The 21,739-nt window shown below is 40.7% G+C and overlaps 1 protein-coding gene across 7 annotated transcripts in view; it reads right to left on the bottom strand.

Moving 5' to 3' along the window:
- Positions 1–4,032: 4,032 nt before the first annotated feature.
- The window catches only part of LOC122969704 (POU domain, class 2, transcription factor 2), an 83,636-nt gene continuing 65,929 nt past the window's right edge, over positions 4,033–21,739 (bottom strand). For 4 of the 7 annotated variants that reach the window (XM_044335627.1, XM_044335630.1, XM_044335626.1 and 1 more), the window contains 11 exons: positions 21,103–21,369; positions 19,579–19,693; positions 19,348–19,439; positions 17,616–17,876; positions 17,386–17,527; positions 16,771–16,919; positions 16,225–16,422; positions 16,034–16,082; positions 15,223–15,370; positions 14,127–14,200; positions 4,033–11,956 (listed from right to left, as the gene is read on the bottom strand). In XM_044335627.1, coding sequence (XP_044191562.1) covers positions 11,580–11,956; positions 14,127–14,200; positions 15,223–15,370; positions 16,034–16,082; positions 16,225–16,422; positions 16,771–16,919; positions 17,386–17,527; positions 17,616–17,876; positions 19,348–19,439; positions 19,579–19,693; positions 21,103–21,369 — 1,872 coding nt within the window. In that variant the 3' untranslated portion in view covers positions 4,033–11,579. The remainder of the gene's footprint in view (positions 11,957–14,126; positions 14,201–15,222; positions 15,371–16,033; positions 16,083–16,224; positions 16,423–16,770; positions 16,920–17,385; positions 17,528–17,615; positions 17,877–19,347; positions 19,440–19,578; positions 19,694–21,102; positions 21,370–21,739) is intronic. The other 3 variants (XM_044335629.1, XM_044335632.1, XM_044335631.1) reach the window with 3 other exon arrangements.

Consider the following 21,739-nt stretch of genomic DNA (forward strand, 5'->3'; position numbering starts at 1 on the left):
GTTAACGGGCGCCACCCTGTGGTTATTGAGACAAACTGCAACTTATGTCAGGGTGGTCAGTTTCCTGTCAGTGTTCATTCAAAATCAAATATTCATTTTGAGAAAATGTCAAACCTGATTAAGAGCAATGAAATCTCAAAACACACCAAAAACTCAAAAAATGAAAATTATGTGACGTTATTCAAATTGTAATAACTTCTAAAGAAAGGAGTTAATATTGAGTACTTATTTGGCTAACAAATTAGCATGTATTTGAGCTAAATTGTGGAGATCAGGTAATAGATCAGTTATTGTGATTTGCTGTGGAACTTTTTCCTGATCATCTGCTCTGTGACTTCTACGCTCGGCCGTTCAGCGTCGGTGCCGTGGTCAAAACTGAACCTGCTGATTTCACGGCTGCTTCACACCTGGTATTTCATTTTTGGTTTCCAAACATTTGGCTCATTCACATCTGGCATGCAGAGTGTGTAAAGCTGCACACACACAGAGGTTCATTCACGGTTACAGAGCATGGAATAGCGAAGACGGAGGTCGGACTGTGAGAGAGTTTGTGTGTTTGGGAGACAGAGAGAGAGACAGAGTTAGTTTCTCCCTAAGGGACCTGTGGGTTACAACATGTTAGTTCCCAGAAGAGAGACTGGGACTGACTGGAAACACACACACAGACCGGGGCCACCCAGATCTGAACCACCCAGGACCAATAGCAGCGTCATTATTTCATGAGATTGGTTCATGAGGGAGGCAGCTGTGTGTCAAAACTACACATCATCAGATTCTCACAGAAGCCTCGTATCTGCCGTTCTGCCTTTTATTTAACCACATCTGGCAGCTGATGATAGAAACTGTTTCATAAGACTGGGACATAGTCAAACTAAATATAGTGGCAAACGTCCGAGGATTATGTTTTTTGCCAAAATGGATCCTAACAGGAAACAGATACAGACAGATAAAGAACGCTCCCAAAACTCGAAAACATGAAAGGGACGTGTTTCGGTCGTGATTTTGCCAAAACAGGAATGCTCAGTTGAAACAGCATGAACCAATAGATTTGACCTTATGAATCTCATCACCCAGTGATTTACGGGATGGGGGGACTGAGTTGTATTTCTTACCCAGAAGCTATTTGTTTGTGGGTCTGGGTGCACTGGTATGATTTACTGGAGATGGGAGGAGCTGTGTGGATTATGGTTTGGCTGATCTGTGATATTACAAAGCTGCTTACCACTCTGGATCCAACTTATAAAAAATAATAAGAAGAGGAGGAGCGTGTAGTTTTTGGAAAGGAAACAAAGTCGATATTGGTTCCCTAAACAACAACAACAACAACAACAACAATCTTTTAAGCTGCAGCGGCTGCATTATGGAGGACTGCGGTATGAATGTGTGCAGGGGCCCCTCTGGGCTTTAACAAGAGCACTAACACATTAATTATCAATAATCCCTGATCTGCTCCAGGCCCCCTGAATGATTCACTCGTTTGCCTCCCTGATGGCTCCCACGAACATGTACAACTGCAAGAATGTAAAGCAAAGTGCATGTGTGTGTGCTAAAAATCCTCCTATTCTGTCAGCAACTCTTAAACCAAACACATGAGAGGATTTTTTTTGATAGAATAAAGATATTTTCAGCAGAAAGACCTTGTTTTCTCACGACCGGTTGTGAACTAAGGCAGGAATCAAAGAGGAAAAGGATATATATTTTTCTATAACCTTGTAACACTCATGCTGTAACTTTCAAGAAGACACCACTTGATCTTAAACTCAACATGCATCATGTATCAACAGGCACAAAGAGGGAAACACGACTGTTTTCACCAGGAACAAATCTCCTGTTGCTGTTAGTGCTGCTAATATGAAATTGAGAAAGTAACAGAAATATCAATTATACAGTAAAATATGAGTGTTATGATACACAGAAAAGCACAAGGAGGCAGTTTGATCTAAATCACGACTCACCCAACTGGAGGTTTTTTTTGATTGACGTAGAAAAGAAACATTCTTCAGACAGACAGAAGAAAATATATAATAAAAGCTATTTATTTTATATTAATGGTTTAAAAACTCGGCTGACCTCAGTTTTTTCATTAGGGTCAGTGTTTTAAACCGTTAATATGGCGGACATAATACTTCAGCTTTTAATATGCTGAACCTTTACTCCTCGCTCTGCCTCAATGCCTGAAGAATGTTTCTTTTCTGTGAGCAGTTTTTTCATCTTCAAGAGCATCTTATGTTTCCTCAGATTCACCGCATGTGATTTTTTTTTTTTTTGTATTTGGAGGACAAAATATTTTTAGATTATATTATATTGAGTCAGACTACTTTTGTGCTAAAATCTCAAAGAATTACAAGTATTCACTGTTTCTCTGGGAATATTATTCACAGTAAAAATACTTACATTGACATAATCTTAATAAATATTATCACAACTGTAGGCAAGACCATTTTAAATCCTTTAAAATGTTTATGGCTTATTTATCTTTTTCACCCATGTAAAGAAAAATGTACATTTGACCTATACTTCCCTTCCAGTCAAAAATGTGTTTTTTTTTTCTTCTTCCTTCAGTTTAATGTTTGAGCTTCACTGTGCTAAATGACGTACGTGCAGAGTTTGACACTAAAAGGCTGTTGTCACATTCAAAATTAAAGGTTAAAGGCGTTTATCTACGAGCATGATTTGTGACATCACAACTAGTTTGGTGCCGATCGTGAACAGTATCTAACTTACACAAGTGTGATGTTGAAACTTGAGGCCTCCAGTGCACAAACACCGAGAGTGAGACATCTCGTGTCCAGCAGTTAAACTTTTAAAATGAACAATATTTACATACAGTATTAATAGAATATGGATTGGGTAAGTAACAAGGTAACTGAACTTTTTTGTGGAATATAAAACATGTCAGACACAATTTATTATTCAAAGCAGATGATTTCTTAAAACAATGCTTGACGGGATCTTTCAAGAGTTTGAATCGTGTATATTTACATCCATGTTAAATTGTTTGCTTCAGTTATTTGCGTGTGAGTCTGCAGAAAGCATGACACAAATGGCTGAAATGTTTATCATGTCGCCAGTGTGCAGGTGAATGTTGAAGTATGCGTGCACACAGTACCAACAAAACACACAGAGCCACTTGTGAAAACATTACTCCACCTCACTACTAATGGTCAAAAAACTCCACAGGGGACCTTTAATACCGGATTGAAAGTCAGTGTTTGACTGCCCTCTCTCACTCCCCAGCAGTGATGTGACGACCCCCACGCACTGCTTCTCTTGCTCTCGTGTTTTCTCCCTGCAGATAGTTGGTTTGGAGTTTGGAGTTTGGAGTTTAGGTGGGTCTTTTGCCTCGAACCTGCAACATCTGTCCTGTGCTGACTGCAGGTTCAAGGCACCATCCCAACATTACAAACACTACTGTCTTACACGCCTCACAGTTATGTTCAGTAATTCATCCAATAAATTACTTTTTGTATCATAAATCTGTGTGTGGCCTCCTTTTCGCTGCAAGCTTTGAGCCAGGTGAGAACAAGGTGTACGGACTACTCCGCAGCTGAGAAGTTCAACCACTGATAGTCAGCAAAAATCAGACTTGTTGGCATCGTATTTGTGCATATTCCAGGAATTTATTAGTTTCTTACGCCTTCATTATCATACGTCTGATCTCACTTTTTGCTTTTATAATATCAACACTGCAAATATGTTGCCAAAAAACCCCCATTTATACTAGTTAATAGTTTTGTTTTTGAGGAAACGTAATTGCTGCCAGGATTATATTCACTGGAAACATTATTCCCAGCAAAGAAAGTGGTTCATTCTTTTAAAAGGTGCGTGGTGGGTGTACAAAATGCAAGACTTGGACATTAGATACCAGGGTTTGTATCCTGCATGTGCAACTAAGTGCTTTGAGTTAACATAATGTAAACATAAACATAATATTGCAGGTAAAAATAAAGTTTAGTATGAACATGTTGCAACTTTGCAGAAAGCAAAAGCCTTAATAACTTCATTAATAACAACAAAGACACAGGAGATGACTTTGGTCTAAATTCGCACTTTATTCCTAACACTTACAGGTTTGTTTTGTCCCCGTTTCCCTGGCCCCCAAAACAACAGGCACACAGATAGCGATGAGTTAAGGGACAGTAGAGAACAGTTTCAAACCCAAACGTTTCCAACAGAATCAGGTTATAGAATCAACTCAGACAGAGAGAGCCTCGAGGTCAAAAAACAGCATATTGTAAGCATACTTCAAAAAACAGAAAAAAAAAAAAGGACCCGAAAAAACAGATACTAAAGCTTACAGAGCGGTGTTTGTTTCATCTTTTATGTTCATCATCACCATCATCATAAACAGGCTATATTAAAGAACACTTTTGGAGTTTTACAGCCATCATAAAAACGTGGGAGTCGTACAATACGGAGAAAAAAAAAAAGAAAATCAAGGTGAGAAGATACAGTGGAGCTCTTTGGTTTTCACTATTGTTTTTTTTTTTTTCTTTAGCAGTAAAATCTATATTTGCTGTCCTCTTATCAACCTTTGGATTTAAGCTGCATTGTAGAAAAAATAGAAAGGAAAACGTTTCTTTTAAATTTCTCCTAAATAAATGAAGGATAATATGGGGCAAATGATAACGACTGAAGTTATTCTCTCATTATTTTCACTCTGTTGTAAGGTATTTCATTTTGTTTGTGTTCTTAAGGCCAAAAAAAGGAGTATTTTTTGATATTTTACCGTGACTTGGAAAGTTGAGCAGAGTAGTAAAATGAACATTCACAGCCACAGAAGAACTACAGTAGAAAACTGTCAAGGCCTGAAGTGCTCTTATTATCTGACAGTGTTTTCATATTAACATCAGGCGCTGGATACCTTTATTTTAGCAGTTACAGTCCCTAACAAGAATCCTGAATGTTTATATACACATGGAATGACTGTATGTGTGTGTGTGTGTATGTGTAGTGTGTGTGGGTGTTGTGTTGTGTTTGTAGTGTAGTGTCTCACTGTGGTAGTTTTTTAACTTTGGTATCATTCTCTGTCCACCACAGCCGAGTCCGACTACACAGGCACACATACAGAGCTGCACTGCTGTCGGAGCAAACAAAACAAAACCCTTAAAAATATAAATCAGCATTTTTCTTAATTTCATTTTTGACGTCCCCACAGTTTTTAAGCTCTGCAGTGGATTTTTAATGGCCCCGGAGGTCACGAGACACACTCAAAACTTAAATTAGTCGTGTATTTTAAGGAAAAAAAACACCTGGAGTTCAAATGTTTTCCTCTGACAGCAGTGATGAATATACACACACTTTCCTCTCTACATCACACAGCCACAGCTGTTTTACCTCTCTGGACTCCAAACAGTGAGCAGGAAAGCACACGGCGGTGTTTTCTGTAGGTTAAAGCCATAAGAACAACTGGTAATGAAAATCTTTGTTTTTCTCTCATTATTCTAACTTGCTAGGGCCAGTTTTTCACATTCCTCACTCCTGAGTTCAGACATATCACGTCTTTTTTTTTTTGTTTTTTTTTTTTTAAACTTTTATTGTTTTGTCATTAAAGCTTGAGTGTCTATTTGGTTTTTTTCATCAGAGTACCAGAGGTATGAGTTCAAGCCCTCGTCCCGGAGAGAGCGGGAGACGGAGGAAATCAGAAAGCTTTTTTTAAGAGAGCAGAGGAGGAGACGTGAACGGAGGAAATTCACTCGACAGGACAGATGAGCTGGATTTTTTTTAAAACAATAACAAAGAGGTGAAAGTTTAGAAATGTGTCAAACACGTGTTATTTATTTCCCTCATCTGCATTCTGCAAAGAACCGCCCCTACTCTGTCTCTGATTGGCTCTGACCCTGATATTCTTACCCTCATCATCTCATTCCTCACGCTTAATGAAGGCCACAGAGCACTAGCCAATCAGAGGCGCAGAGTAGGGCCGGGTCTTCGGGGAATGCAGGTGGGAAATAAAATAAGGCAAAACAAACACTGACCGGTTTATCCAGTCAAACAGCTAATATCTCAAAGTCAGATCAGTTTACTTTCTAGTGACTGACAACATACCAGACTTGCACTGTAACATGTCCTGAAGCACATACAGGCCATCTGGACCGGGTTGCAGCAACTACTCTTAAATCCAATGCGAAGTTTTTAGGTCAAGTTCTTATTAGCTACTCACTGGTTTCAAAGTAGAGGTTTACTAAATCAGATTGCATCATTAAAACTTTACACGACTCCCAGAATTAAGTAGTTTTGGGGGTCAATTTATATATTAAACCCAACTGCTAATCCTTTGTAAATATAAGTATGACTTTGCTTTATTGATACATGCACACATATAGTTTAGCATGAGTGGGAAATATCCAATTATGCTCATCTACATATATTAAATGACATTATTAGTATAACATTTTAATATTTGGGGTATATTGTGCTATTTTTGTGTAATGTAATTTAAAAGAGTTTAGAAACTTTTAGAAACAACGTTGGTCCAGACTGAAATATCTCGACAACTATTGGATGGATTTCCATTAAAATTTGGCACGAATGTTCACGGCCCTCAGGATGAACTGCAATATCTTTGGTGATCTTTTAACTTTTCATCTAGTGCCATCATCAGATTTTCAATTTTTCCAATAATTTTACTGATACCAAAACATTTCTTGTTAGCTCAGTTAGCTACGTTACACCTGGAAGTTACCGGGTATAAATATTTAGCAACAATAATTTCGTAAAAGCTAGTTTGTGTGGTGCAACCTGAGTAAATCTCCATTTTGGAAACATTCACGTTATAACTGGTTGAACTTACAGAGAGCTGATGCAACCAACGCATTAACAAGTCTGATTTGAACTGAGAAACTTAAAATCAGTGCTCCAGGAAAGTAAACCTCACTGACTGAGTTTTACCACAAAAAAGAATTATACAACAATGACACACACACTCCAGGTTATGTGTGATATTTAAATATGAGACATTGAACAGTTTTCCCACAAATCTCCACTGAGATCCAGCGTTTTCCTCCGTCACAGTTTCCCTGCTACTTTCTCTCTCTGTCTCAGGTTACAACAGTCTTTAGGTTTGGTTTTGCTTTGAAAACATTCGTTTGGCATCTTCTCTTCTTGTCTTGATCTCAAGAACACCCTTCTCTGCAGATACAAGCCTCACAACAATCCCCTGAAAAACTATTACAAAGATCCAGAAAGACTTAAATAGAATCCAATAAATACATAAATAAAAAAATCAATAAATAAAACAAGGTGAGAGACAAAGAAGTTCATAAAATACAAACGGACCATTTTTCCCATCCCCGAAGAAGCACACACCTCCCTCATACAATAAATACAATTTTTTTTTTTTTACCAACAAAGAGCCCGTGAGAGATAAAGAGTTTTAAAGCTTTTGGTTCTTAAATCAAGTCATCATCTTCGGTCGTCATCATCAAAGGATAATAGTCCTAGTCCCAGCCTTTTTTATACACAAGCAACAAGTAAGAGCAGTTGAACATAGATTATTTCCCCCTACGAAACCTATAAGAACTAATGGATACATTCCCTCTAAAAGTGGACGTTAACAGCCTTTAATGTCTCAGACGTCTGTACCCCCCCACACTTCTCTCTCCATATCATCTTTATCATTGGTTGCCTTCAGTACCTGTGTCTGTTTAAATTAAAGCTTAACCTGGTTTTGGCTTCAATCTGGGCCTGTTTTCCCATCTTCCATCACAGTGATCGATTCTCACCGACTGCTTTAATGTAGAGATATCTGCATGGACTTAAATACAAATCAAATATACTTAACTGGTTATTATTTATCAAAGTAAATGACAAAAGTAGCACAGTTCCACAAGCTTTAGATCTTATATTTCATACCTTTCAGGCAGCTGCTGCTCTGCTTTAAAAAAAAAAATTCAAATTGAGAATCAACCTTGAATGCTTTGAAACTTCGTAAGAAGGAAAATCAATCATATTTTAATCAAACTTTTGTTATCGTCATGTGGTAATACAGTTGAATTCAATCTGGATGTAAAGTATCTTTGCTTGTTTGTCTTAAAAGTTTTATATTACTAACGAATATCCTTGAACGCACCACCGAGGAAGTTCTCACTACGGTCCCTGATGTCAACTGTATTACCGTGCAACAATAAGCTAACACTGGTCTCCATCAAGTCACAAGTAGGTTGTCAAACCATACTGGAATGACTGGAAATCAATAGCTGCTCTGATGGGAGGAAATAAACATAAACCCATGTGGCATGTTTTAGAAAATGTTTGACAGAAATGTAAATAATATACCTGTGTGGCCATGTGACTCTTTAAAAATCGGCTCCAAAAGGCCAACAGATGCAAATTAAACCCCAAACACAGTCTAAGCTTGTATTTTTTTCTTAAAATGTATAAAACTTCTCACTCTGCATTGAGATATCTGCCAAAATATAATAATATAAAGGCTTTTTACTGCAGGTTTGATGCTGCCTTGACTATTTGTGCATTAGCACTTCAGTGGCTGGCAGCTTTCATAAATAAATAAAAGAAGAACTAATTATTTGTGTCTCTGCAGGCTGACAAGAAGTTGTAAAAAGCATTCTTTGAGTTTCATGTTTGGAGTTGATTTTTTTCAGTCCATTTACATCTGGAGAGAGCTGCACTCCGAGCAGCAGCCAAGGAAGCTGGAATCAATCAATAAGATGGAAACAAAAAAAAAAAAAAAAAAAAAAAAAAACGGTGTGAAAACAGAGTCCAGGTTGAAAATGACCACAGCTTAACCGTCTCAGATCAGCCTCGTATATATTATTATTTTATCCAACATCCAAAAAAAAAAAAAATGTGTTGCTGTGTTGTGTATTTTTTACGGTTTGGTTTGTATGCAAGAGAACTATACCAACACATGCTCACACACGCACACGCAGACACACACACACACACACACACACACACATCAGCTGAGCCAGTCTTACAACTTGTGCATTGGTTTGGTTGTTCTATTTGGTTTGGTTGTTTCACGTTTAAAAAGTTTTGCTTTTGGTTTTCAGTTTTGGCTTTTTCGCGACATTCTGGATCAACTAAAAAAAAAAAAAAAAAAAAAAAAAATCATCTTGGAAGCTACATTTTCACAGTTTTCTCCACCCGTAAACAAAACAAAAACAAAAACAAACAAACAAACAAAAAAAAAAACCCAGAGCACAACCGAAGAGACAAGAAGATATGAAAATAGGCAACACGTCGCCAAAAAAACCCGCCCCTCCCCTCCCTCCCTCTTTTCCCGCCGCATATTAAGTAGAAAGCAATGAGACAAATCCATACATCATTAACAGACACACTATGGAAAGCAAAAACAAAAATATATATATTCTCAAAGTCAGTTTGTTGAGGTTATTCCATATTTTATCCATCCAGGAAAAGAAAGTGAGAACAAAGCAGAGGTCGCCGGTAGAGGGAGGGAGGGAAACGATTTCTGTCTGCCAATACAAGAACAGCAATCACAGTTAAAGACAAACAGACAGACAGGGCCTTACTCCCCCCTCTTCCTCCCCCTCTTTGTTTGTATTTGGTTTAGTTTACGGATCAGTCACTCATACATAACTAGTAGCAGTAGTAGTAGCTTTTGGTTTTGGGTTACTTTTTGGTTTTTTTGGTCCGCCGCTTCGAGCGCACCTCCTCCTGCTCCCCTTCCTCCTCCTTCTCCTCCTATTCATCCTCTTCTTCTTCTTCTTCTTCTTGCTTTCCCCCTGCAGCTTTTCATACCTTTGGCTCCTCCGTTCCTGACCGCTTCTCCTTCCCTTCTTCTTCTCCTTCTTTTCTTTTGGCCCTTTGATCTGATCTTTGGAGACAAAGGAGAGGGGCAGATGGGGAGGGAGGGATGGAGGGCAGGGGTTTGGGGGCAGTAAGGGGAACGCCGGTGCTTCACCTCTTTCTTTTGTTCTTTTTTTTTTTTTTTTTTTTTTTTTTTTTGGTTTGGACTCTTTCTTATGCTTCTAGTCTGTGTGTGTGTGTGTGTGTGTGTGTGTATGTGTGTGTATGTGTGTGTGTTTCCCTTTGACACGGCTGAGGTTTTGTCTGGACACTCGTCTCCCGGGCGAATCCAGAGACAACGCTGCCAGAGGCGATGCTTTGGTATCCAAGAGTGACTGTCTGGTGGTAGATGAGCAGTCTGGAAGATGACATGATGATGATATGGGTGCGTATGGGGGCGATAATAAATAAAAGAAGGCAAATAGTGCTGAAACAACCCTAAGACTGTTTGTCCACATCTGCCGGTGGTGTGTTTGTACCCTCTTTGTAGGCAGTATTAACACTGTTGAGTACTTTGATTTGAACAAACATTAAAGAAAACAACAAGGATACTGATCATGATGATGATGATGATAATGTTGATGGAAATCCTGATAGTAATGCTCTTTTTGTCAGAGAAAAGATAATAAAAAAGGTAAATAAATAACAGATTTTGACCAATATGGCGACTTCAACTCATAGCAGACCCATGCAAAATGGGATTTCCCAACATGTACGGTTGGTTTTATCCTATTTAAGTGCCAGACGGGTGGGGTTTGCCACATAGAAAGATTTAATGAAAGCTCAGGCTTTCACAGGAAAGCTTTTAAAAGTTATTTTGACACTACTAGTATGTATAAATTAGCATCTTACCTGTTGTTGTTGTTGTAATTATAGTAGTAAACCCCACCCATGAGCTACTCCAGGCTGGTTAAAACAAACACTGTTGTAATGTAGAGTAGGTTGATCACTTTAAAGCTGTAAATAGAGAGGTAGGTAGATATCCTGCATGTGGGATCAGCTGTAAAACATTAACATCAAACTGTGTGTATTTGGCAAGAAGTGACATAGAGAACGATGTATATAAAATAATAGAAAAATAGATGTTTTTGTAAATCTTCAACTGAAAATGAGGATAACAGAAATCCTGAGTGAAATGGAAAAATGTTTGGCATGAAGTAGGATGGAGTTCTGAACTGATCCTGGACAGATCAGGATGCAAAAGTCTTTTTGAACTAAAGCTTTTCTCTCCGTTTGTTGTTTTTTTGTCTTTTTGGTTTTCAGTTTTTGGTATTTGGAGATTTTGGTTTTCATCTTTGTTAAGTGTGTGTTTCTCTTCTAGCGTCTTCTTTTAAAATTTTGGTTGCGACCACATGACCTTCCCAGCTTGTTAAACAAGTCTTTTCTTTTTGCCTCCCATCTTTCACACACAGTTTTCACTTCTCATCCCTGCCCTCGTCAAGTTTTTTTTTCTTTTTTTTTCTCCAGCTGATAAAAAGCATGGTGTTCGTTTCACTCTTCAGTGCCACCTCTCCAGCTGTAGCATTATTTGGTTTCAAATTTCCCCCCTCCGTTCTGCAGTTCTCTCTATCCTCTCCATCCTTTCTCTCTCTTTGCTTCCTCCCCTCATCCATCTGTGTATATTTTTGGCTTCAGGAGACTTCAGCGGGGAGACAGAGAAAGAGAGAGAGACGAAATCGGAGATGGATCAGACAGAGAGATGGCTTTGGTTGAAAGGCGAGGTTGTAAATTTAAATTTTTAAAGCTTCCTCCTTTTTCTCCTCCTCGTCCTCCTCTGATAGGATACTTTGGCTGTCAGTCCGGGATCACTCGGCCATGGCCCCTCCCAGGGGTGGTGGCGAGGCTTCGCTGAAGGAACAGAAAGAGGCGGGACTTGAACAAGGAGATGCGGACTCCTCGGGGCACGAAGTTGGGCTCATGAGGTCGCTGGCGCCGGGGGGCGGAGATTGGGAGAAGGATGGTCTCGGGCCGCACCCGCTGCTGCTGACCAGTCCCATTGCAGGCGTGGAGGCTGTTGCCATGGAGCCTGTAACCATGGGGAGGAGGGTGGGGCGGTTGAGGAAGAGGGAAGGGCGGAGGGAAGGAGGGACCGCGGGACCCCCAGGTCCGCCCAGAAGTATGTGACCTGCTCCCCCCTCGAGGCTGGAGATGGACAGCTGACTGCTGCTGGCTGCCAGGGCTGCTAGGGATAGAAGAGAGGAAGATGAAGGCAAGACAGGGATGGAGGAAGGACAGGAAAACAAGGTTGAAGAGGGAAAAAGATGAGAAGGGAGGAGGAGAGGATGAATGACAAAGAGATGATGTGAAAAATTGACAAGGGAAAAAGAGCAAAAGACAGAGGGATAAAAATAGACAGAAAAAGTGATCAAGACAAAAAGATAATGTGATGAAGAGATAAAGACAGGAAAGGAGGATGGGAGAAAAGAGTGAAAGGAAGAACAGGACAAATGTAGATGGATGAATGAAGAAAATAAATGATGGAAGGGTTTGCGGTTACAGTCGAAAACGTAGAGGGCAAAGATTAGACAGTGAAAAATAGAGAAAGGATGGATGAAGCGAAGAACGACATAAAGGAGACAAAAAAAGAAAGTCAAGAGAAGTCAGTGAACACAGCAGACACGTCGGTAACACAGAAAACATTTAAAACCTGGATGGAGGAGATGATGATGATGATGAGACTTTTTCAGTACTTGACAACTATAAACATTTAGCAGGAAAACACTTTTTTTTTTTTTTTTTTTTAACACTTTTTAATGCTTTGAACAGTTCAAGTGGAAATGGTTTCAGGGTTGGCTCACCCAACTCACAATGAAACAATTTTCAAACAAATCTGCAGCACAAAGTCGTTTCTATGAAAACTCTTAACCGTGGCTTCTGTTGATAATCCCGAGTAAGAAAGGGACACAGATCCTGGAAAGACACATTGTTGAATTTTGAAATATTATGACAATAATCCATATACCTCCGTTGTATTTGGGTGGAGGCAGAAATTTCAGAACCTGCAGATAAGACCAAAACTAGCTGTGTGGACAGACACCACTAGAAGTAAGCGAGAAAATAAGTTGTTTTTGTAATTTGGGTGAACTGAACCTTTCTCTCTTTAAAATCTCACATTTCAAGGTGATGAAAAGTATTTAACCTCAACCCTGTGATGCAAGGAGATAAATGAGAGTCGGCAAAACATGAAGATGGATTTTTTTTACTACGCATGCACTTGTACATGCACACAAATCTGCGTGCACACACACGTGCGCGCACACACGCAGACGACACACTCTTCTACATGTTGATGCGATGGATTGAGTTGGATGCTTGTGGAAACTTGTGCACACAAAACTGCAAACAAAATCGCCTAAATAAACAAAGAGTTGGTTGCTCACTGTTCATAAAACCATTAGTGACTTAAAGATTAAATATTTAATGAGTTTTAAGGCTGAAGGATTCATTATTACATTATATTCCAACGACAGATAAAACCTCAACACTATAACTCCCCTTTAACAGAAAGTGACACCTGCCGACTTTTGAATTTCGCTGTAATTGTAAACACTTTTATCCATTACAGCACCATGAGTGTAAACATTCATAGTGTGTGTGTGTGGCCTCGAGGGGAATCAAACCTGAAATCCACTTCATTTCAACCCCCCCCCCCCCCCCTCCTTCTTTCACTGAGGCAACTCTTTCTTCTCTCCTCAGCCTATAACTCTATCAGAGCCGGCAGTGTCAGAGATGCAGTTTCCATAACAGACTGTATCCTTCTCATCAACACATGGCCCGGAGGAGGCCGCCTCTGAATGATGCTGAGAAGAGCGGGAGAAAAGGGGGAAGGTCTGAATCGGCGGTATAGGGAGATGGATCACATGACGGATTCAAAGCTGAGCTCGACGAACCATATTTGTGATGCTTAATTGATTTGGCAGCAGATCGTCTCTTTCAAAAAGGGGAATTTTGAGTGGAAACTAGTTATTTAGCCAACAGGCCTTGATATTAGGAGAAGAGGCGGATTGTGCCTGTTCAACTATTTACTGTAAGCTGACTTGGCCTCCTAAGCTTTGCCATAAGGGGCTCTTGTTACTTTGTGATAAAGCAGGCTATTGTATGGGAATCAAATTGAATCTTTCACCATACTGAGCGATTGAAAAAGTTTGTGCTGAGGAGGAGGAGTGTGCGCCAGGCTCGCTGTTGGCTACTGTCGACTGAGGCTTTGCAAGGAAATTCATTTTTGGACAGAATGGATGAAGAGTGAAATGGGAAGGGGGTCTTTAGAAATGAAGACTCGTGAAGACTCACTGGGCCAGAGGGGACAGTCTGCATGCACCAACACACACATGCACTCATGCACACACACACACCTTGCATGGTAGCCAGGGGATTGCTGCCAATGAGGGCCTGGTTCATCCCTGTGCTTACTCCCATCATTGTGTTCCTAAAATGTGGATGGACCGCAAAATCACACACAGACACACACACACGCACACACACACACACACATTCATTCATGTAGAGAAACAGTTGACAGGTTAAGTGATGTAAACCTGAAATACTTATTAGCGATGCAAACCTGGAGGCTTCGGTCTATTGTCTTATGTTTTGATGGTGTAATTTAGGCGACAGCGGTTTCTCGTCTTTTCGTGGGTTAGGGTTAGGCTGTCATTGCCATGTCATGACTTGTACAACATGTACACTCTTTTGTCTCGATGAGTGTGAACATGCAGATTTGCTGTCAAACCGGTGTGACAGAAGTCTGAGATACCTACCTACCGAATATCCCTCTGCAAAAGTGCAGATACATACGTACAAAGTTAAAGGTTGTAGAGTTCAGAAGGTCACAAAACAACACAAACACTCCAAAACCTCTAACAACTCTTGAATATAGAGGATCTATGAATGTAATTGTATTAAATAACAAACCTGTAAAAGCTTGTTTCATATTTTACATTCATTACTCAGGAGTAAATAAGACTTTAAGTCAGAATTGGTCTCTCGTTTTTTGAACAAAACATACTTTTCTCTTTCATCTAAAGGCTGCAACTAATGGTTATTCTCATTGTGAAAATGTGAAAGTTCCCAGAGCCCAAGGACACATCTTCAAACTGCTTGTTTTCTTCAACCGACAGTCTAAAACCCCAAAGATATTTAATTGACAATGACAAAAAAAACTAAGAAAAGCAGCAAATCATCACATTTGAAAAGATATAACCAGTGTTTGGTATTTTTGCTTCATAAATGACTTAAATGATTCATGGATTCTCAAAATTGTTTGAGTGCTACTTTCATCTATCTTGCCCAAAGCAACTGAGCACTTGTTAACATTTTAAAGATGGTTATAGTGATATATATACACTGTAGTTCAAATGTCGAGTCTCTAGTTGTATCTTTTTTAAGACAAAAATACAACAAATATATTTCAACTCTCTTGGATGAAAACTACCAGAGATGAACACTCACCCAGTGTTGAGCCCATGGGCCCCGAGGCTGGGAGGGGCGGGGCTGGCTGTGCTATGAGGGGGCGGGGTCACAGAAGAAGAGGTGGAGCCTACAGCGGCCGAGCTGACAGGAGTCATGGGGCAGGATGCTGAAGGTGACAAACTGGCAGCTGAGGGGAAGAGAAAAGGAGCGATTAGGATGCCATGTAGCGGGTTGTGTGAGACTCTGTTGTCACTGTACAGATGAGTAACAGCGTTCCCGATAAATAAATACTTTGCTGACACAGTTCTTCATTACCAGTCAGGACTCTGAGCTTTTTGAGGGTCTTCTTTAACCCCATACTTCAGCCTGGAGAGAGAAGTTTGCGACTGGAAAGTATTAGCCTCGGCTCAACGGGCCAATAAATTTCCAGCTGTGTTTGTTACCTGTCAGGTCATCTGTCATATCTGTGAAGCCCGGGATAGCTCCCACTGTTGCCAAGGTCTATAAATCATGAGGACGAGTCATGACTCATGGAGGTAAACAACTCAAGATGGGACCAGTGCTTCTATGTTGTTGTCAACAAAACATCATTGTTTTCTATTTTCTATTTCAGTTTTTCCTCTCACAGATATCATTTTTTTTAAAAGTGATGATTGTTCAGTGTTTCATCAAACCAGCGAACAGCTCCGAAAGAACAGAAATATCAACTTCTTCCAAATAATGTCAGGGCCAGTTTAATCTTCCTGTGACCGACCTTTGGATTCCAGAGCACTATTGAGAAGCCCTGCTCAAACCTTTAATAATTTATTGACGAGACTCTGCACAGGCGCAAACAGCAATTATAGCTCACCTGTTGTGCTGAGGCTGGTTGTGACCTGGGACAGACCCTGACTTGATATCTGGAGAGGGAGAGAGAGAGAGAGAGACAGGGAAAGAGAAATCAGGAAATACTTCCATCCACCTGTGAGACAAATATCAAGACAAGTGGTACAGTACAGTCTGAGTGGTAAAGGCTCAGTGGATTCATGGTGTACTGTGTACCATGTGCGGGCTGTAGCAAGGGGCTTTGTGCGTCACAACAGGCGAGGTCTGGCTGGGCAGGGGAGGGGTGGTGCTGCTGGAGGGGTTGATGCGTTTCTCTTTCTGCCGTCGGTTGCAGAACCAAACACGAATCACCTCCTTCTCCATGTTGAGCTGCTCCGCCATCAGCAGGATCTCCTCCGAGGTAGGCTTCTGGTTCTGAGGAGGAAACGCAGGAATGATGAGTAAATAGACAGAAATCTACAGAAATAGAGATAAATGCTTAAAATAAATGTTGATATGATGGCCTGTATGAAAGTCTGTGGATCAAACTTGATTATCATAATGATATGATAGACTTACTCTAGAAAAACTTATTGCTTCTTGCTTGAAAAGTGATACACAATAAAGTAATTATCATAATTGAGTTCTAAATACATACATTATGTACCTATCAGTTACCAAAGTTGTTGTTTGTGCTCATCAGGACTGAAATTAAACTAACACACAGGGAGGTTCCCTGACAGAGAGCTGTTAGCTAGTTAGCTAGTTAACTAGATCTCATACCGTGCAGAAGTTGCGCTCTAGAGCCACACGGACGTTGGTCTCGATGCTGGTGCGTTTCTTCCTGCGTCGGCCGGGTAGACCCTCAATACCCAACAAGGGGGAGGAGAGAGAGGAGGGGCTGGGCAGCATGTTGTCTACTGCCATGGTTTCTGCAGGGAGAAAGATAGAAAGAAGGAGAAAGAACAAAAGAGAGAGAGAGGACATGAGGACAAACAGGCCAACAGACATAGAAGAACAAAGAAAGAAAGCTGTGAAGCTACGATTTGTTTGGAATATTAAAGAAAATTATCACTGCATTGAGCTTATTTAAACAAAATACTTAGAGCACTGTTGTTGACATATTGCAATGTGTCATTTAAATAGATAAATCTCTAAAAATGCTTATACTGTAGGTATATCAATACACCATATTTCCATAGAAAATAATTGTAATTTATGCACTTTATTTTTCAAAGCTTGGTTATGTTTTCAGACTCATTTCTAAAACTTGAAGCCATGCAAAATAAATCATTGTTGGGAAGAAATTTTGAGAAGAAAGCCCATTTCAGGTGTTCCATCAAGCACAGATGAGTGTCCCGTGTCATCCAGGTAATCCGACTAGTTTTGGGTCCTCACCTGCATCACTCAGCCACTTCTCCAGCAGCGGTTTCAGCTTGCACATGTTTTTAAAGCTCAGGTTGAGGGCTTCAAAGCGGGAGATGGTGGTCTGGCTGAAGTCATTGCCGTATAGTTTGCCCATAGCCACACCGACGTCTCCCTGAGTGAGACGCACAATCAATGTCAGAAACACGATTTAGAAAACACACAGACTTTGCGTCCCTTTTCCTATTTTCTCCGTCTTTTACCTGGGTGAATCCCAGCTTGATGCGTCGTTGTTTGAAGGTGCGGGCAAACTGTTCCAGCTCTTCCAGGTCGCTGGGCTCTTCCCCCATGTGACCCCCGTGACCTCCAGGAGTCAATCCAGAGGTCAAGGAGGAAGCCATGGCGCTGCTGGACGCTGAGGTAGCTCCTACAGACGTCACGACGCCGACACCGCTGCCACCGGTGGTAACTATGGAGCCGCTACCGCTGCTGCTTCCACCAACAACATCACTGCTCTTCTCCCTCTGCAACGTCAGGAAGAGAAAGACGAAGAAGTAAATAAACCAAACATACACACTTTATTGAAATGGCCTTACACAATATTTTATGTGTAGAGGTTGAGCATGTGAGGCCAAAGAAAATTAAATGAATCCCCAACCCTGGAGGTGTTACTATAGTCTACTGGTGAATTATACACTGAAAAAAATCTCTGAGAGGATCATGAATACATATCAGGTAATCAACTAGGAAATGTATAAAAAAAACCACAATTTGACCTTGCGTGCCTTGAAGAATTATATAGATTTGACAGGCACAAAAAATGTGTCCATCTTTTATTCTAAACAGGAGAAAAAATGCTATGAATGTAATAATTGGAAACAGTGTTGAACCTAGGCCTCCCACTGGGTCAAATGACACATTCTGTACTTAAAAGCAGGAATCTGACCCTTGAGCTTTGGGATTATCAACTAATTGAGCGGGCATCATGCGTGATATCCGCTGCTACACAGCTCATTTACATTCGCCGTCTCCGTGCATAAGATACATGAACAAGCGGAGCACACCTGCTGTTGTGTGTGACATGACTTCATCACGGCCTAATGAAAAACTCTATAATGATCCTCGGCTGTGTGAGGATGCATTCATGCATTAGGTTATAGAGGATAACGGCTGAGAAGAGAAGGTGAACTGTTTGACTTGGTGGTGAATATATAATCAAGATTCAAGGTCCTCACTGGATTCAGAAAAATGTGTTTATTATGAAACCAAGCTGCTATGGAATATATTTTGTATTAAGAAGCTATCACAGTCTTTTTCCCTATGGCAAAGAGGTTGCAGCAGAGATCAGCTATTTGTTCAAAATGTACAAGTGACTTGTGCTCCTTTGTTAAATAGGTCTAAAAGCAAAGGAATATGGTGTAAAGAGCACAGTTTGAAGGACAATCAAGTCTTCTTTTGCATTCTGTAGGTGGTTTGCAGCAGATGAAAGTTGATAGTGGTGAGTGTCATCCTGATAGAAACTCAGTGTTAGATTAACATCTATTTGATTTACAGGAAGACTTAAGAGTCTAAAGGCACGTCAGCAGTCTGCCACTCAAAGTACAGCTGAGACGGAAGGTCATTAGTTTTATGGGTATTAATAATAAATCAAAGTATTGTTCAACATTTTAACTTGACCTTGACTTGATGGTGCTAGATAAAAATATCAGAGTCGTTACAATTCATCCTCTGGAAACCATGAATATCTTTACAAGATTTTGTGCTAATCCACCTGGTAGATATTGGATACGTGACCTCATGGTGGGGCCAGAGGAGAAGTCAGAGGATCAAGTTATTAGGATATTTCAGTCCGGATCAAAGTGGTGGACCCACAGGATGACCGGCCAACCAACACTGTCATTCCTAGAGCCTCTAGAACAATCCCACTCCTCCTGCGGTCTGTAGTCAAACAAGCTCTCTTTCTCTGAAACACATACTCATATACATATTTCTTACCTGTGCTTGGAGTCCCAGGCGAGGTGGGGTTGTCAGTAGTCCTCCTGGGCTTTGCTGAGGTAGCTGGATCAGATTTGATGTTGAGAGCAAAGCTGTGGAAGGAAGAACAACAAACAATCAACCAGTCAGTGAAATTATTAAATTACTCAACCAACAAAAGCAGTTATGTAAGAAAAATGCTAAAATGCTGAGAGATGAATGAAGACCAGAAGTTTCCAAAGTTGACCTCACCCTGCTGTGGCTGCTGTGCCTGTGCGGGCTGCGACAGGAGGAACTGGGCAGGAGACTGGAGAGGATGACCTGGCATCAAAACCAGTTGCTGGAGCTGCAGCAGCTGCTGGATGTCCTGCAAAACAACAACAAAAATAACATGCTTCACTGCTATCAAGGTGATTCATTACACAGATGCACATGATTCATTAAAGCTTTGAAGCTGATTGGCTGCTGAAATGGTTTCTGTCCTACAGATAACCGACAGGCACCGACAGACGGCTGTCCTCTACCTCTGACCTAGGTATCGAACGTAGTTCCCAAAATCTACACGCATGACCATCCTAGCCTTGGGAACCAGAATTCAGGCTGGCTTCTCTAATCACCAGCTGTCGTTGAACCACTACCAACAGGCCTACATAGTCAAGTATGTCCAGACAGCCTGGGTCACAACGAAATATGCAGGTGCAATAGGTGTTGGAGGTTTGAAAGTACTCCAGGATGGCCTACTAACAGGACATAACTGGAGGAGGCCCACTCTGTCGGTCAAGGACACTCGCCCGGTTTTATAGGGCGGCCTCAGAGCCCTAACAGTCAATTAGACTCCTAATTATAAACCCTCAACTTAATATTGCACTGAAATCCTACCTAACACATGTACAACTGTATATTAGCATTAGTCACTGAACCTGAACCATTACTAGTCTATCATCTAATGCACAGCACTAATTTTTAACTTAATAGGAGTCAATACATTTTTAATCTAATCAATTTCAAAGACTACTGTCAGCCTATCTGGAGGGAGGCGTCTTTTCTTACCTTAGAGGAACACCAGAGAACCTCAGAGATGTACATGAGTCAGGAAGTTTGGTTGGAGTGTTTAAAAATACAAACCAGTTTTATTTGGTTTTACAAAGCTAGCTATCTAAAACTACAAAAATAGTAAAATACAAAAAAAAAAAAAAAAAAAAATGAAAGAGAGTCTCGAGGAGATCTCTTACAAGGAAAAAACCTCATCATCTTCTCTCAAAGGAATCCAGGATCCTCTCTCCTCTCGCACGTCTCTAGGCTTTACTTTTCATATGTATGTCTGCAACATCCTCATTTTACTATTACCACATAGCATCTATCTACAAAACATCCAACAATTTCATGCAAATGTTACCATTACTTTGCACAAAATAGTGAACTTTACTTCATCTGTCACTTACATCAGAGTGCATAGAACTTTTGAACTTCTTCTTATTCACTTCTTTGAGGTTGTTAACAAAGGATTTCTGCAAGATGCATGAACACAGCTCCTGTATTGCCTCAGAACTTCAGGTGGTTGCCTAAGTTTTGTGATGTTTATTTGTATTTGCATAATCATTCTCGAAGGTTCAGTTCCAGTTTAGTATGCGTTGCACAAGCAAATTCCTCAGGAACTGGTGCAACACATTAAGTCATGTTAATTTGTTAATTTTAATTAAATAAAATAGTTAAAGGTAGGCCTGAATAGAGTTTGTCTCGGCCACATATTAGTGGAACTTTCAACGCTGCTCATACCTGGGCTGTGAGCTGGATTGGCTGCGACAGAGCCAGCTGTGGTGGTGGATGCGGGGCTTGGACAGTTTGCTCCTGTTTGGTTGGCTGTTGCTGCTGCTGCTGAGATTGTGATTGGTTCTGCTGCTGCTGATGTTGCTGGTTGGCCTGTTGCTGCGCGGCAGCGTGAGCGGCGTGGGCAGCGTTCGACTGCTGAACGGCGGCCGCCAGGAGCTGAGCCTGAGCCTGTTGGAGAAGCAGTTGCTGCTGGGCCGGGAGGAGAGCGGCAAGCTAGGGGGAGAGCAGGAGGAGGAACAGGCCAATGGCGATGACGAGAGAGAGAGAGAGAGGAGGACAGTAATAGGAAATGATATAAAGATGAAAACATGCACAAAAGAGGGGATGGAAGAGGAGGTAAAGGTGAAGGACAAGTAGAAGTATAACAAAACAAAAAGACAAGAAAATGTAAAGGAAGGATAAAATGTAGACAAAAGTCAGGAAACAGAACAAAGACCAGTGTCAGCTAAGCAATCCAGTAAGAGAGGTGTAGGTGAATCTGTTAGCGGACAGTAAAAGCATGCCAGAGCAAGACAAGCAAGAAAAGCCACCCACTTAACTTAAAGAACCTTCAGCTTAGGTATTTCACTCTACTGCTAATACT

The sequence above is a fragment of the Thunnus albacares genome, chromosome 19 (genome assembly GCF_914725855.1).
Source record: "Thunnus albacares chromosome 19, fThuAlb1.1, whole genome shotgun sequence".
Classification (NCBI taxonomy): domain Eukaryota; kingdom Metazoa; phylum Chordata; class Actinopteri; order Scombriformes; family Scombridae; genus Thunnus; species Thunnus albacares.